Genomic DNA, 27,619 nt, shown 5'->3' on the forward strand with positions numbered 1-27,619 from the left:
AAGAATGTTTTATGAAAACCTGAAATGTTTTTGAAGTTAGACATTTTTAAAAATAGTCAGATTGACAACGTATCTGTAAGTAAAGCAGAGTATTATCTGATTCTACAAATGGAACCACCTGTTTGTAATATATTGTTTTTAGAATTATTGGCAGTCTAAAGCATGTAACAATATTGCTCGATACGTGTGGAGTACTTTGTAGCTATGTCTACACTGGAGGGTTCCTGTGCAAGAATTCTTGCACAAGAACACATCCACACTGCCATGTGTTTTTGCGCAAGAGCATCCATGGCAATGTGGATGCTCTCTTGCACAAGAAAGCTCTGATAGCCATTTTAGTCATAGGGCTTTCTTGCCTAAGAAACCCCGCTGCGCGTCCACACTGCCTTCTTGCGCAAGAGCTCCTGCGCAAGAGGCCTTACACCTGTTAGAAAAAAGCGTAGCTCTTGCACAAGAAGCCCTGTCTTCCCACGCCCTACTGTAAATATTCTTGCACAAGAGCAGGCGGGCAGTGTGGACGCTCTGCAGAAGAATGGCCATTCTTGCACAAGAACCCACCAGTGTAGACATAGCCTGTGTGTTTAAGAAAGTGTGCAAAACTGCACATACTACAAGAATCAATAACCACTCTAGCAATGCATGTTTATCATATAAAACTCCAAAATACCGGGCTCAGGGAGTTGTCCTCTGATTTCATATGATGAAACTTGGCCATCCATATATCTATATATAATTTAAAACTTTGTATTAATTGATCCTGCATCACAGAAGATGATATCTGGAAAAACATACCAAAAATCAGTGAAGCAGAAAGTAATAGTTCACTTATAAAGCTGGAAATGAATTTGAGCACTCTGGTCTAAAACATTTTGCACTCTAGCATTTCTGTCTCTAGGGGTGTGTCTACACTGGGCCACTTATTCCGGAGAATCAGCCGCTTTTCCGGAATAAGCCGCGAGCTGTCTACACTGGCCCTTGAATTTCCGGAAAAGCAACGATGCTGTACTGTACAAAATCAGCCGCTATTCCGGAAACCGTACGATGCTCCCACTCGGGCATAAGTCCTTTTTCCGGAAAAGCTTTTCCGGAAAAGGGCCAGTGTAGACAGCTTTTCCGGAAAAGCAGAAGAAACGTAAAAAAGAGGTTTGGACGGCGGGAGACCCCGTAGAAGCCACGGACTTCCGCATTACCCGAGGGCTTAAAGAGCACGCACACTACTGGCCGCACGTGGCAGGAGGCCCCCAGAGACCTCCCTTCCCAGCTCTGCGATGTGGCAAGTGTGCTGCCCAGCCACCTGAGCGGAGGCATGGCAGCTCGAGGTGGTCGTCAGCCACCGTCACCCGGGGCAGAGGAGGAAGCCCCCAGGGCCCGGAAGCGCAGGGCCCCATCCTGGACCCCCAGGGAGCTGGAGGCCCTCCTGGACCTGTGGGAGGAGGAGGAGGGTCTCCATGACCTCCAGTCCCGCCGCCGGAATGCTGAGCTGTACACCCGGATGGCCCGGAACCTCGCCCAGCAAGGGCACCCCAGCCGCAACTGCGAGCAGGTCCGCTCGAAGGTTAAGGAGCTGCGGCTGGGGTACGTGCGGGCCACGGAGGGGAGGGGAGCAGGGCCTGATGCCTGCCCCTATTTTGAGCGGCTGAACTCATTTTTGGGCGAGCCAGCCCCGCAAGGCCCAGCTGTCCCCGTTGACACCTGCCAGCAACCCCCGATCATTCGTCCCACCGAACCGGAGGAGGAAGACGAGAGCGGCGGCGCTTCGGGAGAGGAGGCCAGCGTTGCCACCCAGCAGGCCCCCTCCAGCAGCTCCTCTGTGGCCGGGGAGGAACCCACTGGTGAGTCTTTGAAGGTTACACTCCCAAAGGGCGGGGGGCGGAGGGCGGGGGGGAGCGAGACCCAAGTGTCCGGAGGGGGGAAGGGGAGAGCATGTCACTCAGGCCACGTGAGCTGCACGCTGCATAGCATGCGGCAGTTAGCAGCACGTGCAACCACGTGCAGCCTGGTGACTGAGCGGCAGGTGGCCGTGGCAGGCAGCTGCGGGCACGGCTGGGACCGCGCTTCTCACAACACATTTCAGCGGGATCAGGGGGAAGGGTGGATGCCGGCTGGAACCGGCCAGGGTCCAAGGGACTCAGCCCAGAGCCTGCTGCTCCACCAAGGGGTGCAGCACAGGGAATGGCACACTGTCCCAGGCCTGGCTGTGAGGCACAGCCAGCTGCTCCTGGGATAAGTGCAGCGTCACAGTCCTGTGACCATGGACCGCCACCGAGCCGCTCACCTGCTCCCAGTGCCTTGGCAGGTTCCCCGAGGGAAGTCCCCACTGCGGCCACACCTGTCCCTGGGCTACCAGGCTTGTGGGAGGGATAGTGGGAGGGAGATGGGCCCCTGAGTTTTGCTGCAAGGATGGGACATCCCCCCACCCAGTCACCCTTTCTGGTTCTGACCAGGAGATATCGCACGCAATGGGATCTGAGAGCCCAGACCGCCACTGACAGGTGTGCTCCCAGGCACTGCGTGGGGATGCATCTCGCTCCCTGTCAAACACCAGTGATTAGCCCTAAGCTTTTCACAGTGTCCACCGGCAGGGAGTTCCACAGGTGAACGCAGCACAAGCACCCTCCTGCCCTGCACGGAGCCAGGATACAGACCGGTGCTTACAATACTGCAGGGAGGACCCTACTCCCAGGGGTGGTCCTTCTTGCCAACATACAACACCCCCCGGGAGCAGGAGGGGAACTGAGTGGGCCCAAGCCACAACTGTGCGGTCACCTGGGGCTCTGGGGTGGAGGGCATGGAGGTGTGGGGACAGTGGATGGCCTGCCTGACTGACCCGTCCTTTCTTCTCTTCCCTGCAGCGGGACCCAGCACCAGACCAGCGACTCCAGCAGCAGCGGCACCCCCAGCTGCCCAAGCCCGGAGGACCAGGCTCCGACACCGGGACCAGCTGCTTCGGCGTCATGTCACCGCGGTGGAGGGGATCCAGACCTCCATTGCGGAGCGTGTGCAGGGGGACCAGGAGTGGCGGCATGAGGGATGGGCTGCGTTCCTGGAGGAATGCCGCGAGATGCGTGCCACAATGGGCACCCTGACGGCACATTTAATACATGCCATCCACTATGGCATGGCCGGACCGCATGCCCCCGCCATCCCTCCGGGAGCACAGCCCATGCCCCCTCCTATCCCTGCTCCTCTCCCAGCTCCTGCTCCTCTCCCTGCTCCTGCTCATGCTCCTGACCCTGACCCTGACCGTGCTCATGCTCCTGACCCTGCTCATGCTCCTGCTCCTGACCCTGAAGACCGTGCTCCTACTCGTGCTCCTGACCCTGCTCATGCTCCTGCTCCTGACCCTGAAGACCATGCTCCTACTCGTGCTTCTACTCGTGCTCCTACTCGTGCTCCTACTCGTGGGCACCTCAGCGTGCAGGCTGCCCCAACGCGGTCTGCCCAGCGTGGGCAGGTCCGCCCCCAGAGGGGCGCTCGCAGGGGCCACCCGTCCCAGTAACTGCCCCCCCTCCTTCTCGCAGTTAAAGGTCCCCCCCCTCCTTCTCGCAGTTAAAGGTCCCCCCGTCCTTCTCGCAGTTAAAGCTCCCCCCCCTCCTTCTCGCAGTTAAAGGTCCCCCCCTCCTTCTCGCAGTTAAAGGTCCCCCCCATCCTTCTCGCAGTTAAAGCTCCCCCCCCTCATTCTCGCAGTTAAAGGTCCCCCCCCGTCCTTCTCGCAGTTAAAGGTCCCCCCCCTCCTTCTCGCAGTTAAAGCTCCCCCCCCCCTCCTTTGTAAATAAAAAGTTCTGTTTTCATTTCAATCTTGTGTGGTTATTGTGTTCCTCTAGTAACTGTACAGAAATTATGTGAGATGCCAATTAGCCACTTCAATTTAAGAGGGTTACAACTGTGGACAACAAATTCATGACTCTATCACCGGGGGGGGGGGGGGGGGGGGCTTTTTCAGTGGTCATTGGTTCGCGGCGCATAAAGAAATACTGAGACTTTTCAGTAAAAGATGTAAACCAGAAACTATATTTACATAGCAACAAACAAGTAGAAAAAAATGGTTACAATATGCAGTACAGTACAGATTCAAAAATATAAGTTAGGCGCAGGGAGGACGATTGTGGTGTTGCTGGCCACCTCGATCCTTTGGGCCTTCCGGGCCTCAGGAGAGGAACAGCCAGGAGATCCCTCGACGGATGACTGTGGTGTTGCTGGCCATGTCAGTCCTTTGGGCCTTCCGGGCCTCAGGAGAGGAACAGCCAGGAGATCCCTCGACGGATGACTGTGGTGTTGCTGGCCATGTCAGTCCTTTGGGCCTTCCGGGCCTCAGGAGAGGAACAGCCAGGAGATCCATTGAAGATGGCACTGATGTAAGCCTTCCACACAAGTCCCAAATCCTGTTGGCTGTTCCTCAGGACGGCGATGGTGGCCTAAACCCTAGCCTAACTTAAAAGAAAAACCCTAGCTACACCCGACGCACCCGACGAACAGACTCGATGACGGCCGCGATGTGCTGTGACCCGACGCTTTACTATACTATGGGGAGGGGGGAGGTAAAGGGAGGAGGTGGGGAAGGGTAGGAGCTGGGACAGAGTACTCTGGGGTGACCCAAGCGACCCTGCTACGGGGCTTGGGCAAACATGTCCACCAGGGCCTCTCTAATGCGCACCGCCTCCTGGCGCGCCTGGCGGATGGCAGCTGTGTCGGGCTGGTCCAAGGTCTGTGCCTCAGCTGCCACCCATGCAGGGAGGAAGGCCTCCCCACTGCGCTCCACAATATTGTGGAGCACGCAGCACGCGGCCAGCACTTCCGTTGCATTCTGCTCACCCATGTCGAGACGGGTGAGCAAACAACGAAAGCGGGCTTTTAACCGTCCAAACGCCAGCTCCACTGGGTTTCGGGCCCGGTTGAGGCGGTCGTTGAACCGGGCCCGGTTCTGGTCCGGCTGCCCCGTGTAGGGCTGCATGAGCCAGGGCATCAGGGGGTAGGCCGCATCCCCGACGATGCAGATGGGCATCGGCACATTCCCGACAGTCAAGTCCCGCCGGGGGAAGTAGGTGCCCGCCTCCAACCTCTGAAACAGTCCTGAGTTCCGGAGGATGCGGGCGTCGTGTGCCCGGCCGGACCAGCCGCCGTAGATGTCCAGGAAGCGACCCCGGTGATCCACGAGGGCTTGCAGGACGATGGAGCAGTACCCCTTTCTGTTCATAAAGTGGGCTGCTCGATGCTCTGGGGCCCGGATGGCGATGTGGGTGGCGTCCAGGGCTCCCCCGCAGTTGGGGAACCCGAGGGCAGCGAAGCCGGCCATGGTCTCATCGACGTCGCGCAGGCGGATGATTCTTGGCAGCAGGACGTCGTTGATGGCATGGACGACCTGCAGAAGGGTGCAGAGAAACACAAGGGAACATATTACATACAGCCAGGGGTGAGTGTGCGCTCCCTTGAGTCCCCCCCTTGATTCCCTCTGTACACACACACACACACACACACACACACACACACACACAGGGCCCCCCTCGCCCCACGCCCCCCCCCACCAGTGGGCCGGTGCAAGGGAGGGACGGTCGAAACCCCTGAGCGACCCAGCCTCGAGTCTTGGGTGTCCCTGGGCCTGGAGTGGAGCACCCTCCCCCCATCTCACTCCCCCTGGGACTTACGTGGATGACGATAACACCAACGGTGGATCTTCCCACCCCGAACTGGTGTGCCACCGAGCGGTAGCTGTCCGGTGTGGCCAGCTTCCACAGCGCGATGGCAACCCTCTTGTTGACGGGGATGGGTGCCCGCAGCCGGGTGGCGGTTCTCTGCAGCGCGGGGGTCAGCCAGGAGCACAGCATCAAAAAGGTCCGCTTTCTCATTCGGAAATTCCGGATCCACTGGTAGTCGTCCCATCGTCCGAGGACCACACGGTCCCACCAGTCGGTGCTCGTTTCCAAAGTCCAAATGGGCCGGTCTATCGTTGGGTGCTGATGCCACGCGGTTGCCAGGACCTCCCTGGTGAGGGAGTCCAAGGCAATCTCTGCCTCCTGGTATGTGTACAGCAGGGCACCAGCCTGCAGCACGAGCTCCAGGCACCTGTACAGGTCTAACAGGGGCCCGAGCAGGTACATGGCCACCCACGGCTCCATAGCAGACAGTGCAGAGCAGAAAAAATAAAATGCCAGGAAAAGCTGGTGGGGGGCCAAAGGGTGGTGTCCCCAAAACTCACAGGGCAACCACCGACCCTGTGAAGGGTGCCAGTCTCTGGCAGAGGTCACAAGGCACGGGAGCACGAGACAAACGGCTGCCCGGCGAGACCCCTTTAACCACGCGTCTGGACGGAGCTCCGGCCCCGCCCCCGGAAAGGTCTGGTGGCCTTTGCCCTTTTCAAAATGGTTCCGGGCTTTTTGCTTTTCCGGAAAAGCGCGCCGCCAATGTAGACGCGCTTTTCCGGAAAAGCGCATCGTTATCGCGGAAACTCCATGGCCAATGTAGACGCTCCTTTTCCGGAAAAGCTGAAAACGGAATGTATTCCGTTTTAAGCATTTCCGGAAATTCATGCCAGTGTAGATGTAGCCTAGATGTCAAAGCTATAGTAAAACTGTGACAAGACCTTTTTTTGTGACTAAAAAAGAAAAAAGAAAATACATCTTTTTAGGGAATATGGGCTCCATCTTCAGGTGGAGTGAGGCCAGTTAAAACCAAATTAAAATAGAATTAGCTCTAGAATTCCTGGGTGAAGTTGGAGTATTGGACTGGAAGGTCCCGTCTGTCATTAAATCTCTGAATTGATGTCAATTTACAGATTTTTATGTAGTTATTTTTCAGAATAAAACATTATTTTAAAGAATAAAAACAAATAATATGCTTAAGTCACAGAGTCCAGAAGGGAGTCAATGAGCACTGGTACTGTATTGAGTGCAAAGATGGGTAGAAATGACCTGTCTCATGTTTTGCTTGTTCTAATCCGTCCTCTGACTGTTTTAGGGCACATCTACACTACAAGATATGGTTGATTTCCTACCACTTGATTTTGTGAAGTCAAAGGTTCACGTGCTCATTGTGGGGAAGAATCAAATGTAGTCCAAAGTAGCGCATCCCGATTAGGGAGTCTACAGTCAACTCACAGAGCGATGCACCATGGGCAGCTTTGCATTCTAGGCTATGCTCATGGTGTCCAAAACTCTGCAGCAGATGGTCAGGGGCTCATGTTGCCAGTGTCCCAGAATGCACTTGTCTCTATTTTGGTTTCTGAACATCTTGCCATGGAGTATAATGGGTAATTCTCCATGGTGCTGCAGGCACTTGTCGATCACAAGGTTTTTTTTCTCAGTGTGGGATGGTTGGGAAAGGTGCATGATGCCTGCACCTTTTGGATTGCCTTCTTCTTCAGAAAGATGCGCGCCAGAACTTTCTTCCCCTTCTGCAGGTGGGAGGGAGTGGGGGTAGACAGCAGCTTCCTGCTGTGTCCGACACACATGACTTCCCAGGACAATGCTACATTCCCAGCCAGGGCAGGAGCCCACAGATGGGAGTGAAATGGGAAAGGGGCAGGTTGGCTTGCTGCTGCATCTGGCACAGGTCAGGTCCTTCACACACGGCTTTATGGGGACACTGGCTCCTTTCCTGCTGAGATGGGGGGTTAATATGTGTCCATGCAGCCTCCTGGGAAGAGTGCTAATGGTTCCCCTCCACCTTCATACAAGTTGCTATGTGAGATATTAGTCTTCTCCGAATCACACCAAGATCGGGAATGGATGCTGACTGTGGCTATAAACCTGGTCCTTATTTTGCAACCCATTCATGAGTGAGCAGCATACCGCAGCACACGTGGAAATGGCATTGAGTAATCCCAACAATAGTACAATGACTTTGAGGACTTCTGCTCCCTGGGACTCCAGTTCCTAGGGTGCAGAAGAGCTCCTACCTGGAGCATCTAGGAGATCTTGGACCTCATTGAAGTGTAGGAGGATGAAGTCATCCTTAATGTCCTCTGAACCAGCAGTAGGAATGCTGAGATATATGGCAGGATTGCAAGCTTCATGGGGGCTAAAAGGATATTCCAGGGATGTGCAGGAATATTGAGTCAAGACCAAAAAGCTGCACCAATCCTATCACAAGGTGAAGGAGCAGAGCGCCTCCAATGTGCTATTTGCACAATCAGCTAGATGCCATTGTATTGAGTGGCCTGGCCAGTATTCTGAGTGTGGTCATGGAGTCTGGACAAGACATGTCTGGCATCAGCCTGAAGGACACTGTGGTGGTGGAGGTGCAGGAAGAGGAGGAGGAGGAGAAGAATAATCAGACACTGATCTCCAAAAACCTGGAGCTGGTCATGTCACTGGAGCCAGTCCCACACCTCTCAGGATGTCTTCCAGTCCAGCATCAACCCCGGAAAGAGCACTTCTGGAGAGTTCATAAACTTAGTCTAACTACATGTGGGTTAAGGCCATGGGGTGTGATGTGCAGCACACTCTATACTTACACAGCACAGGGAGCGCAGAACAGCTTATTCATGTGTCTGCAGATGGAGCAGGAGTCTTGTTTGCACAGCTCTATGAAGCTCTCACATAGGAACACTTTGATCTTTCTGACAATTTTTTGGGGAAGGCCAACCTTATGCCATCCTCCACGGTAGGCCACTTCCCATGCCAGGCCACCAGGAAGTGGTCTGGTGTCGTGCAACATAAGGTCCAGATTTATAGCCATATGAGTGGGTTGGCAACACTGGCCACATGGCAGAGACCCTTCTACTCTTCCCTGGCCAGATCCGGCCTGCCATGCCACCAGATCTGGCCCATAGACACTGTGGGGAGCCCCAGGAAGACTCCCTCCTTGCCTTGCCCCATTCTCACACCACTCAGAAAAGTGATTGTGGTGTGGGTTTTCTCTATAAACAGAGTCCGGAGGGGAGGGGGAAAAGATCTAGGAGCTGCTCCCGCCTCCAGCACAATCCCATTGGCCAGTTCCTGATGAGAAACTGGCCAATGGAAGCTGCCTGTTTAAATAACAGGCAGCCACAAAGCACAAGGGGCTCCAGATCACATGGCTGCTGCCTGTGAGAGGTGGGGGGGGGGGGAGAGGCAGGCAGCAATGTTCCTTCTAAGCTGTGTGGCAGCACAGCTTCACAGGTGATTAATCTGCCCCACCTAGTCAGAGGCTCAGGCTCAGTGCATGGAGCTGACTGACTGGGTAGGGTTGATTAGTCACCTGTGAAGCTGTGCTGCTGAGCAGCTTAGAGGGAACGCTGGCAGGCAAGGAGGCTGATTCAGGAATGGCTGCTAGCTGGTAATTCTTCTGGCCAGATCCTGTCTCTGGCACCCTAGTCCTTCCCTTCCCCAACCCTGTGTCCTTCTCGTGTCCCCATATCCCCTCCCAGATCACAGTCCCCTCCTGCCCTAGCTCACAACTCAAATCCCTGCACTCACTCCTGTACCCCAATTCCCTGCCCTATGTCACAATCCAACCCCCTCCATCCCAGTCCAGTGCCCCAGGTCATACCTGCCTCCTTCACTCAAACTCCCTCCTTTACCCCAAGCTCCATTCTGCACCCAACTTCCATCCCAGACTCCTCATCTCCTCCATTAATATCATTGAAGAATGCAACCCTGGACCACTTTCCAAATTCTTGGAATGGCCCCTCATCAAAAATTATTGTCCATCCCGTGGTAGAATCTCCACCCCTAGAGGTGTTTAAGCCCTGGCTTGATAAAGCCCTGGCTGGGTTGATATAGTTGGGGTTGGTTCTGCTTTGGGTAGGGGGTTGGACTCCATGACCTTCTGAGGTCTCTTTCAAACACTAGGATTCTATGATTCTATGAAAATTGAAAATAAAATTAAACAGAATGGTGGATGAGGCAGGGAATGGAAATTCTCCATGTCATTTATTTGCTATCTATTTTAGCTATAATGGAGTGTACTATGCAAACCATTTCTGGCTAGTATGTGTGACCAGAGACAACCTAAATCTTCATTTTAAGGAAATTTCCAAATGGCTCAAGAAATGCTGTTGTTAGCTTTACTTCCTTCCTAGTCTGAACTAAATGAAAATAGCTATATGTTGGAGTCTGTCAGTTGTTTTGGGTGGTCCTTGTTTTACTGGCTTGAGTCTAGAAACTTTTGCTAGCGTAGCATTGTCAGTGTGGGGTATGTTATTTTACAACATTTCTGTACTAGCAAAGGATTCTAGTGTATATGCTTTTTGCTGGGATAGTTTAATTCACTCTAGAAACTAGTATGTTACATTGAAAAAGTGCACACTTGCTGGTTTAAGTTGAGTCTGAAGAGGGTTTGCTGATATAACAGCAGTAGCAAACTTTTTCTAGTTTAGTATAGGCCTCAGGGGGCGTACGAGGGGGTAAAAATGCACAAAGGAAGATACAGGTGGGTCCATGTGAACAGCTTTCTGAAAACAGTACGAAGACAATGATCCTGGTGGAGGCAGGTTATCTGCTTTTGTTGTTCTTTCTAATCATACTAGGAAGTAGTATGGCTCAGACACTGGGGACACTTTTTAAAAAATCTGATTGAATAAACACAGGCCAATTTTATAAAATAACACTATTTGTCTGTGGTCCCTCTTGGTGCCAAACTCTGGATCATCTGCATTATCCTCTTTATTTGCATGACAGACTGTTATTTCAATCCTCATGATTAGAACTGCATCAACAAACAAAAATCACTTTTATTTCACATTTGATGTGTGAGTAATGGTTTCAGGTGTTGTGGATCATACATAGTAAACTCAAAAGGCTAAATTAATTTTTATTTAACTCCACTGAAATTGCACCAAGATGGATTTGCTCTGCAGTTTATTTTTGTTGTCAGGTTTGATGGTGAAGGTATATATAGGAAGTGGAAGAAAGAATTAGGGTTTTGATGATAAGAAATTTAAAAATAACTTTAAATCATTCCCAAATCAATTAACATAGCATTCTTTGTTTAGTTCAATATGCTGTGTGCCCTCTGTTTCCCCCTTTTTATTACTGATTTCTCATTTGTTTTATTCACATTGGAAAAAAGGCAGTAATTGACAATAGCAAAAAGGAGCTGGGTTTTAGCACAGATTTTAAACAAACAGAAAAGAATAGAAGATTTATTTATGTTAGATTTCTAGCTCAGTGCTGGTAGTTGATGAACTTTCAACCTAGCATCCATGTCTATGATTCAGCTAGTAAATTTGTAAAACTAATCATAAAAGAAAACTTGGCTTCCTGTCTTTCTCATTCCTGTTTTCTCACATAAAGAAACTTGCAAAATGAAAGCAAACCTCCACACACATCAATCCTATTCTCACTCCTTTTTTAGTAAAAAACTTTAAGCTTTTAAATCCCCAAGCTATAAACAATCCCCAATGTTTTAGTATCACTTTACTGACTAATCCCCTTTTTAAAATCCAGATATAGCCTGAAGAGGAAATAGAAATTTAAGGCTACTTCATCCTCCCTCCCTCCCACATAATAAGTCAAAAATTAAATCCACAAAGAGCTGCACTCTGGTAAGACATTATTTATATAATACCTGCATATAATTCAATGACTTATCTCAGGGTCTCAACATTTTTCATGCTTATTAGCCACTAGGGGTATGTCTAGACTGCATCCCTCTGTTAGCAGACATATTAGGCAGGTTGACGTTGCAAATGAGGCATGGATTTAAATATCCGGTGCCTAATTTGCATAAAAATGGCCACCGCATTTTGTTGACTCAGCACTTTGTTGGCAAAAAGTGGCAGTCTAGAGGGGGTATCTGTCGAGAAAGACACATACGGGATCTGTTGAAAAAGGCTTTCTTTCTCAAAGTGCTGAGTCTGCAAAACGCGGGAACCATTTTTATGCAAATTAGGCACAGGATATTTAAATCCCTGCCTCATTTGCAATATTGATCTGCCTAATCTGCATCCCTCTGTCAACAGAGGGATGCAGTCTAGACATACTCTTGTGCTGAAAATACACTGACAGCCATAATAAGAATTCAGTATCTCCCCATAGATAGTAAAGCCACAATGATATACACATTCAAAACCCGTATCTTCTGAATTATAACAGTCTTACACCACTCACATGTGCACCAAATTGCATATAAAATGCTGTGTCAACAGAAACCATTAAGTGATTATAACATTTACCTATATATTTACTACATATTCCTGGTTTTGACCACTCATGAGTAAATTTACTTTTCACTTCCTGTAAAAGCCTTTTTAAAATACGAGGAAATAATAGAAAATGGTGTGATGAGAAGCCATTCCTAGGTTTCTCCTATTTATGGAGATTTTCTTGGCTATGTGTAATGGTGCCTTGTGACACCAACAGTGTCTTTTTCTCCATTCTGCAAATTACTTTCCCCATATCCACTAGATGTGGAATGAAGACTATATAGCAAACTATGAGCCGCGGCCCAATACCAGGCCACGGGAAAAAAATACCGGGCCTCAGGATGGCTGCCAGTAGGGAAGCAGAGTGGGGCAGGCTGGGAGGAGGTGGCAGTGGGGGGAAGGGAGTACCGGCTGCTGGGAAGAAGGGCTGGGGGCAGTGGGGCTGTCCCACAAAGATCAGGGCAGGCGGGTGAGTGGCCGGTGGAAGCAGGGTTAGGGGTAGCAGGGCTCTCCCGTGAAGATCCAGGTGGGTGGGCGGCAGGCGGCAGAAGCAGGTTTGGAGGCAGCGGCGCTGTCCTGTGGAGATCCAGGCGGGAGGGTGGCAGAAGCAGGGCTGGCGGCATCGGGGCTGTCCTGCAGAGATGGGGGAAGGAGGGAGCGAGCAGGCAGCAGAAGCAGGGTTGGAGGCAGTGGTGCTGTCCCGTGGAGATCTGGGCGAGCAGGCGGGCGGCAGAAGCAGGGCTGGTGGCAACGGGGCTGTCCCACGGAGATGGGGGGACAGGCGGGGGGTGGAAGCAAGGTTGGGGGTAGCGGGGCTGTCCCACAGAGATGGCGGGGGGGGGGCAGGTGGCGGAAGCAGGGTTGGAGGCAGTGGGGCTGTCCAGCAGAAATCAGGGAGGGCAGGCGGTGGAACCAGGGCTGGATGGGGGGTAGAAGGGCTGGCCAGGGGAGAACAGGAAGAAGAGGATAGACTCATAGAGTCATAGACTCATAGACTTTAAGGTCAGAAGGGACCATTATGATCATCTAGTCTGACCCCCTGCACAGTGCAGGCCACAAAATCTCACCCACCCCTCCTAGAATAATCCTCTCACCTATATCTCAGATATTGAAGCCTTCAAATACTTTGAAGACCCCAAGATGCAGAGAATCCTCCAGCTGTGATCGGTATCCCATGCTGCAGAGGAAGGCGAAAAACCTCCAGGGCCTCTGCCAATCTACCCTGGAGGAAAATTCCTTCCCGACCCCAAATATGGCGATCAGCTAAACCCTGAGCATGTGGGCAAGACTCACCAGCCAGACACCCAGAAAGTTCACTATAGTAACTCCTATCATCCCTCCATTGACCTATTTCCCACTGATAATGAATGGTCAATTAGTTACCAAGATCATGTTATCTCATCAAACCATCCCCTTCAGAAACCCATCTAGTTTAATCTTGAAGCCAGCTAGATCTTCAGCAGGATGGGAGAACCAGCTGCGGGAAGCAGAGCTGGACAGGGGCAGCTGGGCTGGTTGGGGAGAGGGGTCGTTGGTGGAGCAGGGCTGGCCGGGGGAGATTGGTGGTCCTCCAAAAGCTCATGAATGGATTTACTGGTCCCTGTGTCAAAAAGTTTGGGAACCCCTGCTATATAGAGAAGTTTCTTGCCATCCAAATGAATGACCATAAAGGTCCTGATTCAGCAAGAACTTAAGCACATGACTAGCTGCAAGCATGTGAGTAATCCCATTGAATTTAATGAGAATACTCAAATGTGTAGTTAGGCCTGTGCATACATACTTTGTTGATTTGGGGACTATATTTTCCGAACTAATGTATAAGGTTTAGTAGCTGTCTAGCTTCTGGGCTGATAACAAATGCTGCTTGTCATGGGACCCTCCCATGCCTTATGAAAATTGGTTTATGAATATGACAAAATACCTCATGCAATATATAAATTTTAATGCAATAATCTGCTGAATGTGTATATCCGATTTTTGTGCATGTATCATTTTTGTATGTGAAATTAGAAATACGAAGTGTGGATCTGTTTATAAATCTAAATATGCTAATGAGGGTCTTTACTGATACCTTGGAAAATTAATGGTTCAATGATCAAATTGACGATTTGTGAGTAGTCTTGTTTGTCCTCTAAGCCCAAACTGTGGTTAGTCCTAGAAAGCATGCCACATAGTACTGGAATTCATCTTGAATCTGATATTTTTCCATGGGGATGGGCAGTGCCAAACAAAGGGTTCTTGCCCTGGGAGAAAATCTATTTAACCAATGGGAAGCAATCAGTCTTTCATCTTCAGCTGGCCTTTGAAACTGCCTGCTTCCTCCTTCCCCCATAGGATACTTGTAGGGTTGCCAGGTATCCAGTATTGCCAGGTGTCCAGTCTGGTATTTTCACCTTCTGCCCGGTAAAAAAATCAGACAATATCGGACACCTAAAATGTCCAGTATTTTCTGATTTCTTTCCCTGACAGGAGGCGAAAATACCAAACACCTGGCAACCCTGCGACACAGTCAACAACCGGGCCCCTTCCAGACTCCCCCCAGACCCTTCCTCTGCTTACCTGGTTCTGCCGGGAAGCTATCTTGTGGCACAGAGGAGGAAAACAAGACGGCCACCAGCAAAAAAAAGCCATAAAGGCCTTAAAGAGGCCATGCTGTTTTTTTGTATTTTTAAATTTTTTTTGCTTAATAATTGTTGGGGTCCTTTTTTTTTCAACAACTTTGGTCTCACCCTTTTTTTCTCAACAGTGTTTTTCTTTTTTGGGGGGTGTTTGGTATTTTTGGTTAAACCATCTGCCAACCGTAGATACGTGAGAATGAAGAACTCTGAAAATCTATAGACATAAGCCAGAGTAAAGATCAGCTCTGACTTAAAGCTTCTTATGCAAGACAAAAACAACTGTTTAGGGTAAGAATTTCCAGGTAACAAGTTTCTTAGTGGATTAGAACTAGCTAAGTGTTTTTTGTTCATTTTAATTTAGTAAATTACTTTGAGCTGACTGTCTTCACATGCAACCACTTAAATACTACTTTTTGTATTTAATAAAAACACTTTTTTGTTTATTATCAAGCCCAGTATAAATAATTGCTATCGGGGGAGGGAAGAAGCAACCATAGTGCATATCTCCCTTTCACTGATAAAGGGGGCAGAAACCCTATTGAGTATTTATTGTCCAATGTTTACACAGAGTAAAATGGATTTATTTGGGGTTTTGGTCCCTTTTGGGGGTTGGTTTCTTGAATACTGAGCACTCATAGCTGAGCCCTCCCAGAGCTGATTTGGTGCAGTGTCTGTGTTGCTCTGAAGGGGGGGCAGTAATTCCAACTGGGGATTTTCTTGAGATTATTACACAGGGCATGTTCATATTTTAAGTTTTTACAAGACTATCTTGGTATCTAGTGCTTCTCTATTTCACCAAGTGTGAAAAAGCTAAATTTGTTTAGTGTGTGCTAACACATTTGAACAGGTTTTGGTTTGGTTTGTTCTGTTCTTTTTAGGTTACTGCTGGCCCATCACCCTGCCATCTGAGGGATGAGGTGAGATCGAGTGGGAAGTTTTGTAGTGTTTTGTTGTGTTCACCTCAGTTTCCCCATGTGCTGCATGTTTAAAAGGTGAGAGAGAGAGGGTTTGTTGTTGCAGAGGCCCAGGTGTGATCTTGCCCATCAGCTGGGAGCCCTGGACAGTGGCCTGGAGATATGGGGGACCTAGCGACTGGTGACCTGGTGACCAAGAAGCCCAGCCCAGCTTGAAAAGCAGCCAGTTCTGGTCACTGGGTCTGGCCACTGGGCTGACCTGATAATCCGGTCCCAGTCAGAGGGGAACAAAGGACAGAAGAGAGAAGGCTCCAGTGACTGTTTACCTGGGAATTTTGGACTCTAGCTATGATAGTAGCTCTAGCAATGATAGTAGCTTGTTGCGTCACCGGGGGCAAGTCTTTCAGGTCAAAATTTTCAAACCTGTGTGACTGAAGTTAGGCAGCTAAATCCATAAAACAGTATCTAAGTTGTTTGATTCCTTCGCCTTGATAATGCCCACTGAAATGCTATACTGAATTTTGGCTCTTATCAATAGCAATTATACTTATAAATAAAGGGAAGGACTCGGGAAGCATGAAGATCTCAAGGTCCAGCATTATGGTGGAGGTAGTAGACATTGAATGTCCAGCTGAGTGACTTTGTTCCAATTTTTATGAAAACTAGAGCAGCTGGCTTTCAAAATACCTAGTAGGCCAGGTGCAACAAAACCAAATCACAACATACCTAAAATGACTGTACCCAGGGGAGATCAATTTTAAAAATCTGGATGTATGTGTTTTGTCTTATTTTGAAAATTCTAGATATGTGTGTCAAAACCAGGACTTTTTGGATTCACAACTTGCTTCGCTTATGGGATGCTAAACTGTCTGTCATCAGCTAGCTTGCTTGGGGATTCTTATAGACTGTTTGCACATTCCAACACACTAGTTTCATAATTTACCAGTGTTCTGTGGAGAGTCAGAATGATAACTAAAGCTCTTTTAGGCCATACATCCAAGTCAATATCTAAGCGTAATAAATACTAGTAAGATTATTCTACAATTATTTTGCCTGCAGCTGCCTCAATTGAAAGAACAAAAATAAGAGTTTATAAAGGTCCACATTTGACTTTTTAAAGATATAAAGCTAACTATTCACTTTATACATATTCATTTATGAGTAATTTGTGACCTGTCTCCAGGATTTCTAAGTCTCTTAAGGAATACTAAAGAAGGCTTCATTGTTCAAAGTAGCCGGAAGGCAAAAATAATTTCTAACTCTGGCAGCACGAGCTTTTTAAAGATTTATTAAAAAGGGAACACCAGTGACGCATCACAATGCTTCCTCATGAATATTTATAAAATGGCTAGAAGATCACGAGCAACTTGATTTGCGCTGCATGTACACATGACAACTGCAAGGGTTGCAATTTATTAACCACGTCACCTTTCTTCATATCAAATATAGACACACTAAGGGAGAAAATGGAATGTGAATCAGGCTGAGCTACATTAAAAATTATATGAAATGTGATAAGATCAAAGAGAAATGTATTGTTAAAAAATTCTCCAGATTTGGTCTGACATGAGAAAAGGAGCTTTAAAATAGCTTTAATTCCCTTTCTCTCATCCCCAGGAACAATAAATGGATATAGATCTGTTAAGAAATATTTAGGTTTAACACATTAGTTCTTTCAAGCTGGAGCTGTGTAAGTGTGTGGCAGAAAATCTGATGTATATGATTGTTTGAGACAATCCTTCTAGATCTCCCATTTTGGGCTTTTTTGTGTTTTTAATTATTTTTTAAACTACTGGTGCTCTTTCTGGGATATTCATGAAAACCTGTCAAAGTTACTCTGCTTCAACAAAAGTAAAAGTCATCTGAGTGCCCTTTTCACAGAATCTGAACATGCTTCTACCTCTTTCCCAGACTCTGCTGGTCTGGGGTGGCAAGAAATCATATCTGGTTCCAAACTCAAGTCCCTAATTGATAGATTGCCCTATTCTCATGAGTGCCCTATTGGAAGCAGAAAAGTCCCCCAGCCCTCACTCAATTAGGTGCATCTACACTGCAGCTTTCCAGAAAAACAATACTTGTGTCCACACTACTATTGCGTTCTTTCGACAGAAAGTCGAAAGAACATAGGGGTTTTTCTGACAGCAGTAAACTTCTTTCTACGAGGAAGAAGCCTTTTTCCAAAAGAGCTCTTTTGGAAAAAAGTGTGTGTGGATATGGAAGAGGGGGTTTTTTCCCCCCAAAAGAAGAGGCCCCCAGGGAATAACACAGGTGCCTTAATGGCCACTTCATCCAAACTCATCTGAACTCTATAGTTCCTGTCTCCCACCAGCTCTTAAAGCTGCAGGCACTCTGGACAAGCCTTGTGGCAGGAAGCCAGGCCTGGGAGCTCCACTTGACTGCTTGGCTCTGATTGCCACCCATATTTGGAGCTATAGCTCAGCCACATGCTGCCTGAGATCCTCCTGGCCCTCACAAGGAGCACCACCAGGGAGAGCTTCCAGAAAAAATTCCTAACTGTCAGGGTGGTCAAATATTGGAATAAATTGCCAAGGGAGGTGGTGGAATCTCCCTCTCTGGAGATATTTAAGAACAGGTTAGATGGACATCTGTCAGGGATGGTGTAGACGGAGCTTGGTCCTGCCTTGAGGGCGGGGGGCTGGACTCGATGACCTCTCGAGGTCCCTTCCAGTCCTATGATTCTATGATTCTATGACCCTTGCACCAAACAGCATGTGTTCTCCTGGTCCAGGGCAGAAATCCTGTCCTTCCTGGAGCTGTGGGGTGAGGAGGAGACCCTGCAGGATCACCGCTCCTGGAGGCGAAACACTGACATATAAGGCTGGATGGCTGAGGCCCTGGCTGTGAGGGGACAACCTCCCCACCCCGCACATTAGAACAGGTGCAGAACAAGGTAAAAGAGCTCCACCAGGGCTTTGCCAGGGCCAGGGAGTGCAGCTCTTGCTCTGGGGCAGAACCCTACTACTGCCCCTACTACCAAATCCTGGGGGGTGGTGAAGCCCTTTTCCCACCCATGGTGGTGAACTCTGGGCTAGAGATGCCTGTTGTCACCCACCTGGAGCTTCCTGCCAAAGAAGAGGAGGAATCATCAGGTGAGTACTCTCAGTTTGTCACACACACAGGGTATGTCTACACAGCATTAATTCAAGCTAACTTAATTCGAATTAGTTAATTAGAAATCAGATAATTCGAACTAGTGCATCTAGACCTAAAAACTAATTTGTATTAGCGTTTTGCTAATTCGAACTAGCATGTCCACATTGAGTGGACCCTGAACCGAAGTTAAGGCTGGCTGGAACCAGTGCTGGCAGGGCATCAGGTTAGGACTTAGAGTGTGGAGCTGCTGCCTCAGGCTAGCAGAGGGCTGTGCTTAAAGGGACCCGACCCCCACCCTGGACAGACAGTTCTCAGGGTTCCCCGCTTGCTTGTGTAAGCAGGGGCTGAACTGCTGCTTGCTATCAGCCAGCTAAAAGGAGGGGTGGGTGTGCCCACTACAATTGTATAGCTCTGCAAGGTAATTAACTGTTAACTGCTGATATGTAAATACTGCTCAGGAGAGAATCCGAGGTGTGGCTATGTAAATCCCATTCAGCCAGGGCTGATGGAAGGTCAGTGTTGGAATGGAATGTGGAAAATTGTAAATAATTTGGGACAGTTGTGGGGGTCACTAATCATGCTACCCCTAAATGTGGGAACTGTAAAACATGCCACCAGTGCTTGCAGGAGACACACCACCATCATGGTAAGAGGTCTCAGAGGAACAAGCCTCCTCCCTTCCAGACTTGAGTGAACTGAGCTGGGGAGAAAGGTTAAAGGACTTGAGTCAGCCTGTTTCACACCTGCCAGGTGTGAGCTGTGAGACTGGCCTAACCTGCCCCTTTACCCCTTTGTTTTAAGGACAGACCTAAAGCAGACTCCCTGGTTGTGTCTAGACTGTCAAGTTTTTCCACAAAATCAGCTGCTTTTTCTGGGAAAAACTTGGCAGCTGTCTACACTGGTTGCTTGAATTTCCACAAGAACACTGACTTCCTACTGTAAGAAATCAGTGCTTCTTGCGGAAATACTATGCTGCTCCCGTTCGGGCAAAAGCCCTCTTATGCAAATCATTTGCGCAAGAGGGCCAGTGTAGACAGCACAGTACTGTTTTGCGCAAAAAAGCCCCGATGGCTAAAATGGTGATAGGGGCTTTTTTGTGTAAAAGGGCAATCTAGACGCTCTTTTCCACAAATGCTTTTAACGGAAAAGTTTTCCGTTAAAAGCATTTGCGGAAAATCATGTCAGTCTAGATGTAGCCCCTGAGGTTGTCTTTTATTTTGCTAGTCCAGTGGAAGCTGAATTCCTTGGCCAGTCCAACTTGTGGCTAAAGAGTTGAAATCGTAGAGAGCTGAAATCACTGATTTGGCTGAGGCCAGACATATTGCAGCCAGTGAAGTGGCCGCGACCAGCAGTGTGGCGTGGAGCGGCAGCAGGCGAGGCACAGCGACTGGCAGTGTGGAGTGGAGCGGCAGCAGGCGAGGAGTGACATGGCGTGGAGTGGCGGTAGGCAGGAGCGGCGACCGGTGGTGTGGCATGGAGCGGTGGCAGATGAGGAGTGGCAACTAGCGGTGGCAGCAGGCAAGGAGTGGCGGCAGGCGTCCAGCGGAGCGTCCAGTGGCGTGGGACAAGATAGCTGGTGGAGGGTGGCAGAGTTTCATATAAGGTGTCCCCTATCTATCCCCCCACCCTATTTCTACCCAGGTTGGGAGGTGAAACCCTGCGGGTGAACTTTGGGACTCTGGGTGACACAGACCAAGGACAGAGACTTTTGTGGTGTCTGACTCTTTGGACGTTGGGTGATTCTTGGCTGGGAGGGGAGGGAGCTTGGTTCATGTTTGAGTTATGAACTCTGTTTGTGGTGTTTTCCCCAAGTTAATGCCGTATGACTGCTCTCTCTGTTTCATTAAATGTTTCTTTCCTACACTCAGACTCAGTGCTTGCGAGTGGGGAAGGATTGCCTCTCAGAGGTACCCGGGGAGCGGGGGGGGGGGGGAGGGGGAATTTCCCAGATTACTGGGTTCTATGTGAGATGGACCCCAAGATATTGAACCCAGCCCTTGTTACTGCCAGGCCTACCCGGTAGAAGGGTTACACTTGTCTAACTACATGAGGGACAGCAAAGCAGTCTTGTCTTGGAGTGCTCTGAGTGCCCACACTCGGCACATCACAGCACTCGGCCATCAGCCCGGCTGCACTTGACGCAGGCTGCATTCTGGGGGGCTGAATCGGGGGGCTGTCAGGATCCAGAAGGCCCTGCAGGAGAGCTTCCACCCCGAGGAGCCCGCAGAGCCACCCAGTCCTTCCCAGTGGGGGCTCGTGCCCCATTCCTACCTCACCTCCTTCCACTTACCCCTCCCTAGTCCCCCTTCCTGATGTGAAAAATAAAGGACACGTGTTCAAAAATAGAAATTCTTTATTTAACAAAACTGAGGGGAGAGAGGAAAAGGGAGAGGGTGGAAGAGGGGAGGGGAAAACCTGGGAGGAGGGAGCTGGAAGGGGCAATCCAGAGGAAGAAGGAGGAGGGGAAGTATAAAACTATGGTACACCATATCTTCAGTACTGGGTACAGATGTGGTCTCCTCACCTCAAAAAAGATATTTTGGCCTTAGAAAGGGTTCAGAAAAGGGCAACTAAAATGATTAGGGGTTTGGAACAGATCCCATATGAAGAGAGGCTAAAGAGACTGGGACTTTTCAGCTTAGAAAAGAGGAGACTGAGGGGGGATATGATAGAGGTCTATAAAATCATGAATGGTGTGGAAAGGGTGAATAAAGAAAAGTTCTTCATTAGTTCCCTTAATATAAGGACTAGAGGACACCAAATGAAATGAATAGGTAGCAGGCTTCAAACTAATAAAAGAAAGTTCTTCTTCACAAAGCAAATAGTCAACCTGTGGAACTCCTTGCTGCAGGAGGCTGTGAAGGCTACAACTAGAACAGAGTTTAAAGAGAAGTTAGATAAAGTCATGGAGGTTGGGTCCATGGAGTGCTATTAGCCAGGGGGTAGGAACGGTGTCCCTGGCCTCTGTTTGTGGAAGGCTGGAGATGGATGGCACGAGACAAATGGCTTGGTCATTGTCTTCGGTCCATCCTCTTCAGAGTAGCTGGTGTTGGCCACTGTCGGCAGACAGGCTACTGGGCTAGATGGACCTTTAGTCTGACCCAGTACGGCCGTTCTTATATTCTTATGTTCTAAGCCCAGGGCTCAGGGTCGGGGGTCTCACTGGACCATCTTGATTTTCATACAAACCTGATCCTGAGTTTCCATGTGGCCTTTGGTGGCCAGGCTAGCAGGTATCCTGCCCTAGACGGCCACTTTCCTGTGCCTAGTGCGGAGGTCATGGACGTTAGAGGCCTCCCCCCAAACCTGGATGAGGTCCATGATGTCCGCACTAGACCAGGCGGGTGCCCGCCTCTTGTAGCCCCTGGCAGGCTCCTGGGAGCCACCAGCCTGATCCCAGGAAGAGGCGGAGGGCTGGGTGGCAGCGGGTGGCTGGCTCGTGCCGTGCCAGGTGCAGGGTCTGCTGGTTGGGTGCTGGCAGGCTTGCACCTGGCACAGGCACCGTAGCCAAACCGTGGCCCTTTAAGGGCTCCGGGGCCAGGAGGGGGGCAGAAGAGTTTCCCTGGTTTCGCCCAGAGTGGCCACCAGGGCAAGCTGGGGAGGGCTAGCCTCCCACTAGTTCGAATTAAGTGGCTACACAGCCCTTAATTCGAACTACTTAATTCGAACTAGGCGTTAGTCCTCGTAGAATGAGGTTTACCTAGTTCGAATTAAGCACTTCACTAGTTCGATTTAAATTTGAACTAGCGGTTTGTATGTGTAGCGCCTATTAAAGTTAATTCGAACTAACGGCTGTTAGTTCGAATTAACTTTGTAGTGTAGACATACCTACAGGGTGGGAGAGGGTGGCGCAGAGTGCATGGGGTGTGATCCTCACTCGTCCTGGACATTGTGCTGTACTCCGTGCATGTGGAACCACAAGCAGCACCAGTGTGCGCCACATGGCCTCAGGAAGCATCTCCAGAGCACCCCCCAGATTCCTGCTCACAGGCTTAGGGGAGGCTCCCCACATGTCTGACCCCTGTGGGGGATACCTTCCCAGCACCAGGCACCGCTGGAAGCAGGATGGGCACAAGGGTGCAGGAACAATCCCACACAGACCAAGGAGTGCCATACAGAGTACATGGGCACGCCTGCCCATGTGAGACACCACCCACTCCTGTGGACATCGCTGCCTGGCACAATTGTGTGTGCGGGCCCCATGGAAGGCCAGGCTGCTCCAATCCCCTCTCCCGCCCATGGGATTCCACTTCCCTTGCCTGCTTGGTCATGGAATGGGGCGGGGGGGAACATGGTCCCCTGGGTGCCTCGGGGCCCCTTTGAGGCAGGTCCCGCTATACAGCCCACACATGTCCTTGCTCCAGGGACCTCTCCATCCTCTGGCCTGAGGACTGTTGCTCGCAGCTCACAGAAGAGGGCATGGGCTCAAGGACAGTGTCTGCATGGATGACTGACCACCTCTCCCTCTTTATTCTCCACAGCCGGACCAGCCGTCTCTGAGGGGTGATCCACACCATCCAAAGCAGCTGCCCAACCCCGGGGAAGCTGCAAGCACACAACTCTGTGAGGACCTCATGAGGGAGAACGTGGCTGTCCTGAACGACATGCAGCAAACCCTGGCCAAGAAGGTCTGGGATGATGCCGAGTGGTAGAACTGCGAGTGTTACTAGGCAATTATGTTTGGGGGAGGTCACAATATTACCACCCTTACTTCTGTGCTGTCTTCAGAGTTAGGTGGCCCGAGAGTGGCGGCTGCTGGCCAGGCACCCAACTCTGAAGGCAGCAGTGCTGCCAAAACCAGTGTAGAAGTAAGGATGGCAATGCTATGCCATCTGACCCTTACTTCCAAATGGAGTCCTTGGCTAGCAGCCACTGCTCTCCAGACAACCTGATCTGAAGGCAGTGCAGAAGTAAGTACAGGCAGTCCCCGGGTTACATGGATCCGACTTACATCAGATCCCTACTTACAAACGGGGTGAGGCAGCCCCGCACTAGCTGCTTCCCCCCAGCAGACCAGGGAGACGCGAAGCTAGCAACCCCCCCCCCAGCAGACCAGGGAGACGTGGAGCGGCTTTTCTCAGCAGACACCTCAGCTTGAGAATAAAGGACTGAGGGAAGTGAGGTGTGGGAGAATAAAACTGAGCTCTGGAGAAATGTTTGGCTAGAGTTTCCCCTACAATATGTACCAGTTCCGACTTACATACAAATTCAACTTAAGAACAAACCTACAGTCCCTATCTTTTATGTAACCCGGGGACTGCCTGTATAACAATACTGCAACCCTTTTCAATAGATTTGAGACCCTCTTTTGGGTTAGTACCCACAATTTGAGACAGACTGGTCTTCCCCATGAAATGTATATAGTGTTATATAAAAAGCACACAAGACCAGATTTCATGGGAGAAGACAAGTTTTCATAGTCCATGACACATTTTTCATGGCCCTAAATTTGGTAGGGCCATTGTCCTGGTACATCAGCCCCAAGTACATCAGTTACTAGGCCTCCATATGTTCTAGCACTTAGTAGGTCCAATACATGTCTTTAGATGTTCATGTAGATCCCCTTCCCTGACAGAATTCAATTCTGTGGCGGATCTCATTGGAGGTGCCACTGTATTCTACCAGGCTGCTGAATGGTTCTTGCAAACAGGCTGCATTACCTCCTCTTAGAACTTGTCTATACTACCTGTAACAACTGTAGGGGTTCTCCCATTGGCATTGGTCAGGAGTTGACAACCTTTGGCTCTTGCCCATAAGGGTAATCCTCTAGTGGGCCACAAGGTATTTTACTTATGTTGACCATACACAGGCAGAGTTCCCCATGGCTCCCAGTGGCCACAGTTTGCTGTTCCTGGCCAATGGGAACTGCAGGAAGTGGTGTGGGCTGCAGGCACATGCTGGCTGTTGCTTCCCACAGCTCCGGTTGGCTAGGAACAGTGAACTGTGGCCACTGGGAGTAGCAGGGGGGCTATGTCTGTCTATGGTCAACATCAGCAAAATGTCTCACAGCCCGTCAGCGGATTATCCTGATAGGCCAACACCTGGCATAGGTAATCCACCTTCCTGAGAGGTGGTAGTTAAATCTATAGATTAATTCTTCAGCTTTCTACAAAGGGATTTAGGTCAATTTAACTATGCCTCTTAGGGAGTGGATTTGTCACACCCCTGACTGATATAATTAAACTGACCTAATTTTCTAGTGTGGACCAGGTCTTAGCTAGATATCTAGCTAAAGTCACATCTAGGGTAGCTACTCTAGCATCTCACATGGCAGCCCTCACAACCCTGTTTGAGTCCCAAACACTATCCTGTCATGCTTCCTTACTCTTGTCCAATCATATTCCCAGTTGTCCATTGTGTAGACTTCTTATCTCTGGAGGTGATCAGCACATGTCACACATGCAACTTTGTAATCAAATAGGTCATCCCAGGGAATAACATCTGAATTGAGAAAAGTGAGTCAGGTAACCAGCAGGGTTGGTTTCACTGCGCTTGTAGGTCTAATGGAATATGCATGTTTGGATTTAAGATAACCAAAGTTTGATGTGTGACTTAGATTTAAAGTTATTAAATATGTTCAGATGACTTATCATCTCCCATGAATCTCCACTATTGACACCTCAGCTCAAAATTCATCTGTGTTCATTCTCATTACCCAAATTACCACTCCCCAACCCAACAACATTGCACATAGTCCTGTAATCTATAAATTACAGAAGTAACTCAGTTCCAGAAGAAAACTAGCTTGGACAAAGCACTATGCACTGTAAGGCATTTCTCACATTCTTTTTGACTTAAGTGGTCTTTCTCAAACAAAGTGGCAAGATTTTTCCATAGTCAACTCTCATAAAAAAACCATCCCTCAAATCTTTGCAACACATTTGCTAGGATATAAGAAAAAATCTCTGCTTTTAACAATCCATCAGAAAAATGAGTAGGCAACTGTTTTCAGGTTCTCTCCATGCTGCTGTGGGAAGAGTGATGCCTGATTCTCAATAGCAACTGTCAAGGGATGAAACTCCCAGCTGGAGTTGAACTGGGGTTGGATTAATAATTGCATGAGGTGGTGCATCTCTGAAGCTAAGAGTTGATGGATGACTGAGCATTGTTCCTTCATCTAGTTCCTTCTGGATTTGGTTGATGTGATTGCATTATCTTGATGTGATTGCAGAGCTAATTGCCCATTCACTCATGGTGATTGGGGTAGGTCCCAAACAACTGGAAAAAGGCAAATGTAGTGCCTATCTTTAAAAAAGGAGAACCCAGGGAATTACAGACCAGTCAGCCTCACCTCAGTCCCTGGAAAAATCATAGTGGGATCCTCATGGAGTCCATTTTGAAATACTTAGAGGAGAGGACAGTGATTAGGAATAGTCAACATGTATTCACCAAGGGCAAATCATGTCTGACTGGCCTAATTCCCTTCTATGCCTAGGTAACTGGCTCTGTGGATATGATATACTTTAACTTTAACAAGGCTTTTGATATGGTCTCCTGCAGTATTCTTGCCAGAAAGTTAAGGAAGTATGGATTGGATAAATGAACTGTAAGGTGCATAGAAAGCTGGCTAGGTTATTGGGTTCTATGGGTCACAGTGATCAATAGATCAATGTCAGGTTGGTAGTTGGCATCAAGCAGTTCCGGGGCTGATTTTGTTCAAAATCTTTATTAATGACCTTGATGAGGGAATGGATTGCACCCTCAGAATGTTTGTGGATGACCCTAAGCTAGGGGGAGAGGGTGACAGTAGTGAGTGATAGAATGATTTAGATTCAAAGAAGAAGGCCTGGAATTCTTGGATCAGAAGGTTCCTGGGTGGTTGGAAATGGCAGTTCTGAGTAGGTTCTTCCTAGCTGCTGTGGTATCAGGGACCAACTGAAAACCTGTTGTTTGTTCACCAAACAGTAAGAAATAGCATGCTTCAAAATGAGTTTATTTTCCATCTTTTCTTTGGGATAGTTTTGGTAACAGCACAGAGGGTGGGCTTGGAGGAAAGCTGAGATTATTGCTAAACTGTTAATTATAACCAAGGACAGAAAATGTCTTTTATACTAACAAAGGTGTGAGGCTGCTATCAAATCCCCCCTCACTCTTTGCTTCTGCAGACTAAACAAACCCAAGTCCCTCAGCCTCTCCTCATAAATCATATGCTCCAGCCCCCATATCTTAATAATACAACTTTTATTGCCAAATGAAATCAGGATAAAATACATAATCGCCAAAATCAATATGGCGGTGTCTACACTGGCACCCTTTTCCGGAAAAGGGATGCTAATGAGACACTTTGGAATTGCAAATTCTGCGGGGGATTTAAATATCCCCTGTGGCATTTGCATGAACATGGCTGCCACTTTTTTCCGGCTTGGGGTTTTGCCGGAGAAAAGCGCCAGTCTAGACGGGATCTTGTGGAAAATAAGCGCTTTTCCGGAAGATCCCTTATTCCTACTTGAAAGATTCTGTCTAACTGGCGCTTTTCTCCAGCAAAACCCCGAGCCGGAAAAAAGCGGCAGCCATGTTCATGCAAATGCCGCGGGGGATATTTAAATCCCCCGCAGAATTTGCAATTCTGAAGTGTCTCATTAGCATCCCTTTTCCGGAAAGGGGTGCCAATGTAGACACAGCCTATGTGTGTATCTATAGCTATCTATGTATATTTTAGAGTGCATCTATCTTTCTGTGTGTCTATCTGTGAGTCCTTTTCTTCAACAACACCTCCCAAATGGTAAGAGTGGAGCCACCAAACTCACTATGCAACTTCCTCTCCTACTAACGTAAAGCAAGGTCAGGGTTTGGTTGTGCCAGGACAACCAGAAGCCCAGGGGAAATGACTGTTTACCATAACATGAAAAGGGTGGAGTTGCTGTTCAGAGGGACTTGATATGAGAGTGGTCACTGAGCGCAGTTGAGTCTGC

At 49.1% G+C, this 27,619-nt stretch overlaps 1 protein-coding gene across 1 annotated transcript; it reads left to right on the top strand.

The window, feature by feature from the left end:
• Window positions 1–1,249: 1,249 nt before the first annotated feature.
• Window positions 1,250–23,359, top strand: LOC142830642 (uncharacterized). Its single transcript, XM_075937119.1, has 4 exons — window positions 1,250–1,832; window positions 2,853–3,088; window positions 8,129–8,296; window positions 23,189–23,359. Exons 1-4 carry the CDS (start codon window positions 1,307–1,309, stop codon window positions 23,357–23,359), a joined length of 1,101 nt encoding a protein of 366 aa, XP_075793234.1. The 5' UTR covers window positions 1,250–1,306.
• Window positions 23,360–27,619: the final 4,260 nt, after the last annotated feature.

The sequence above is a fragment of the Pelodiscus sinensis genome, chromosome 9 (assembly GCF_049634645.1).
Source record: "Pelodiscus sinensis isolate JC-2024 chromosome 9, ASM4963464v1, whole genome shotgun sequence".
Taxonomy (NCBI): Eukaryota; Metazoa; Chordata; order Testudines; family Trionychidae; genus Pelodiscus; species Pelodiscus sinensis.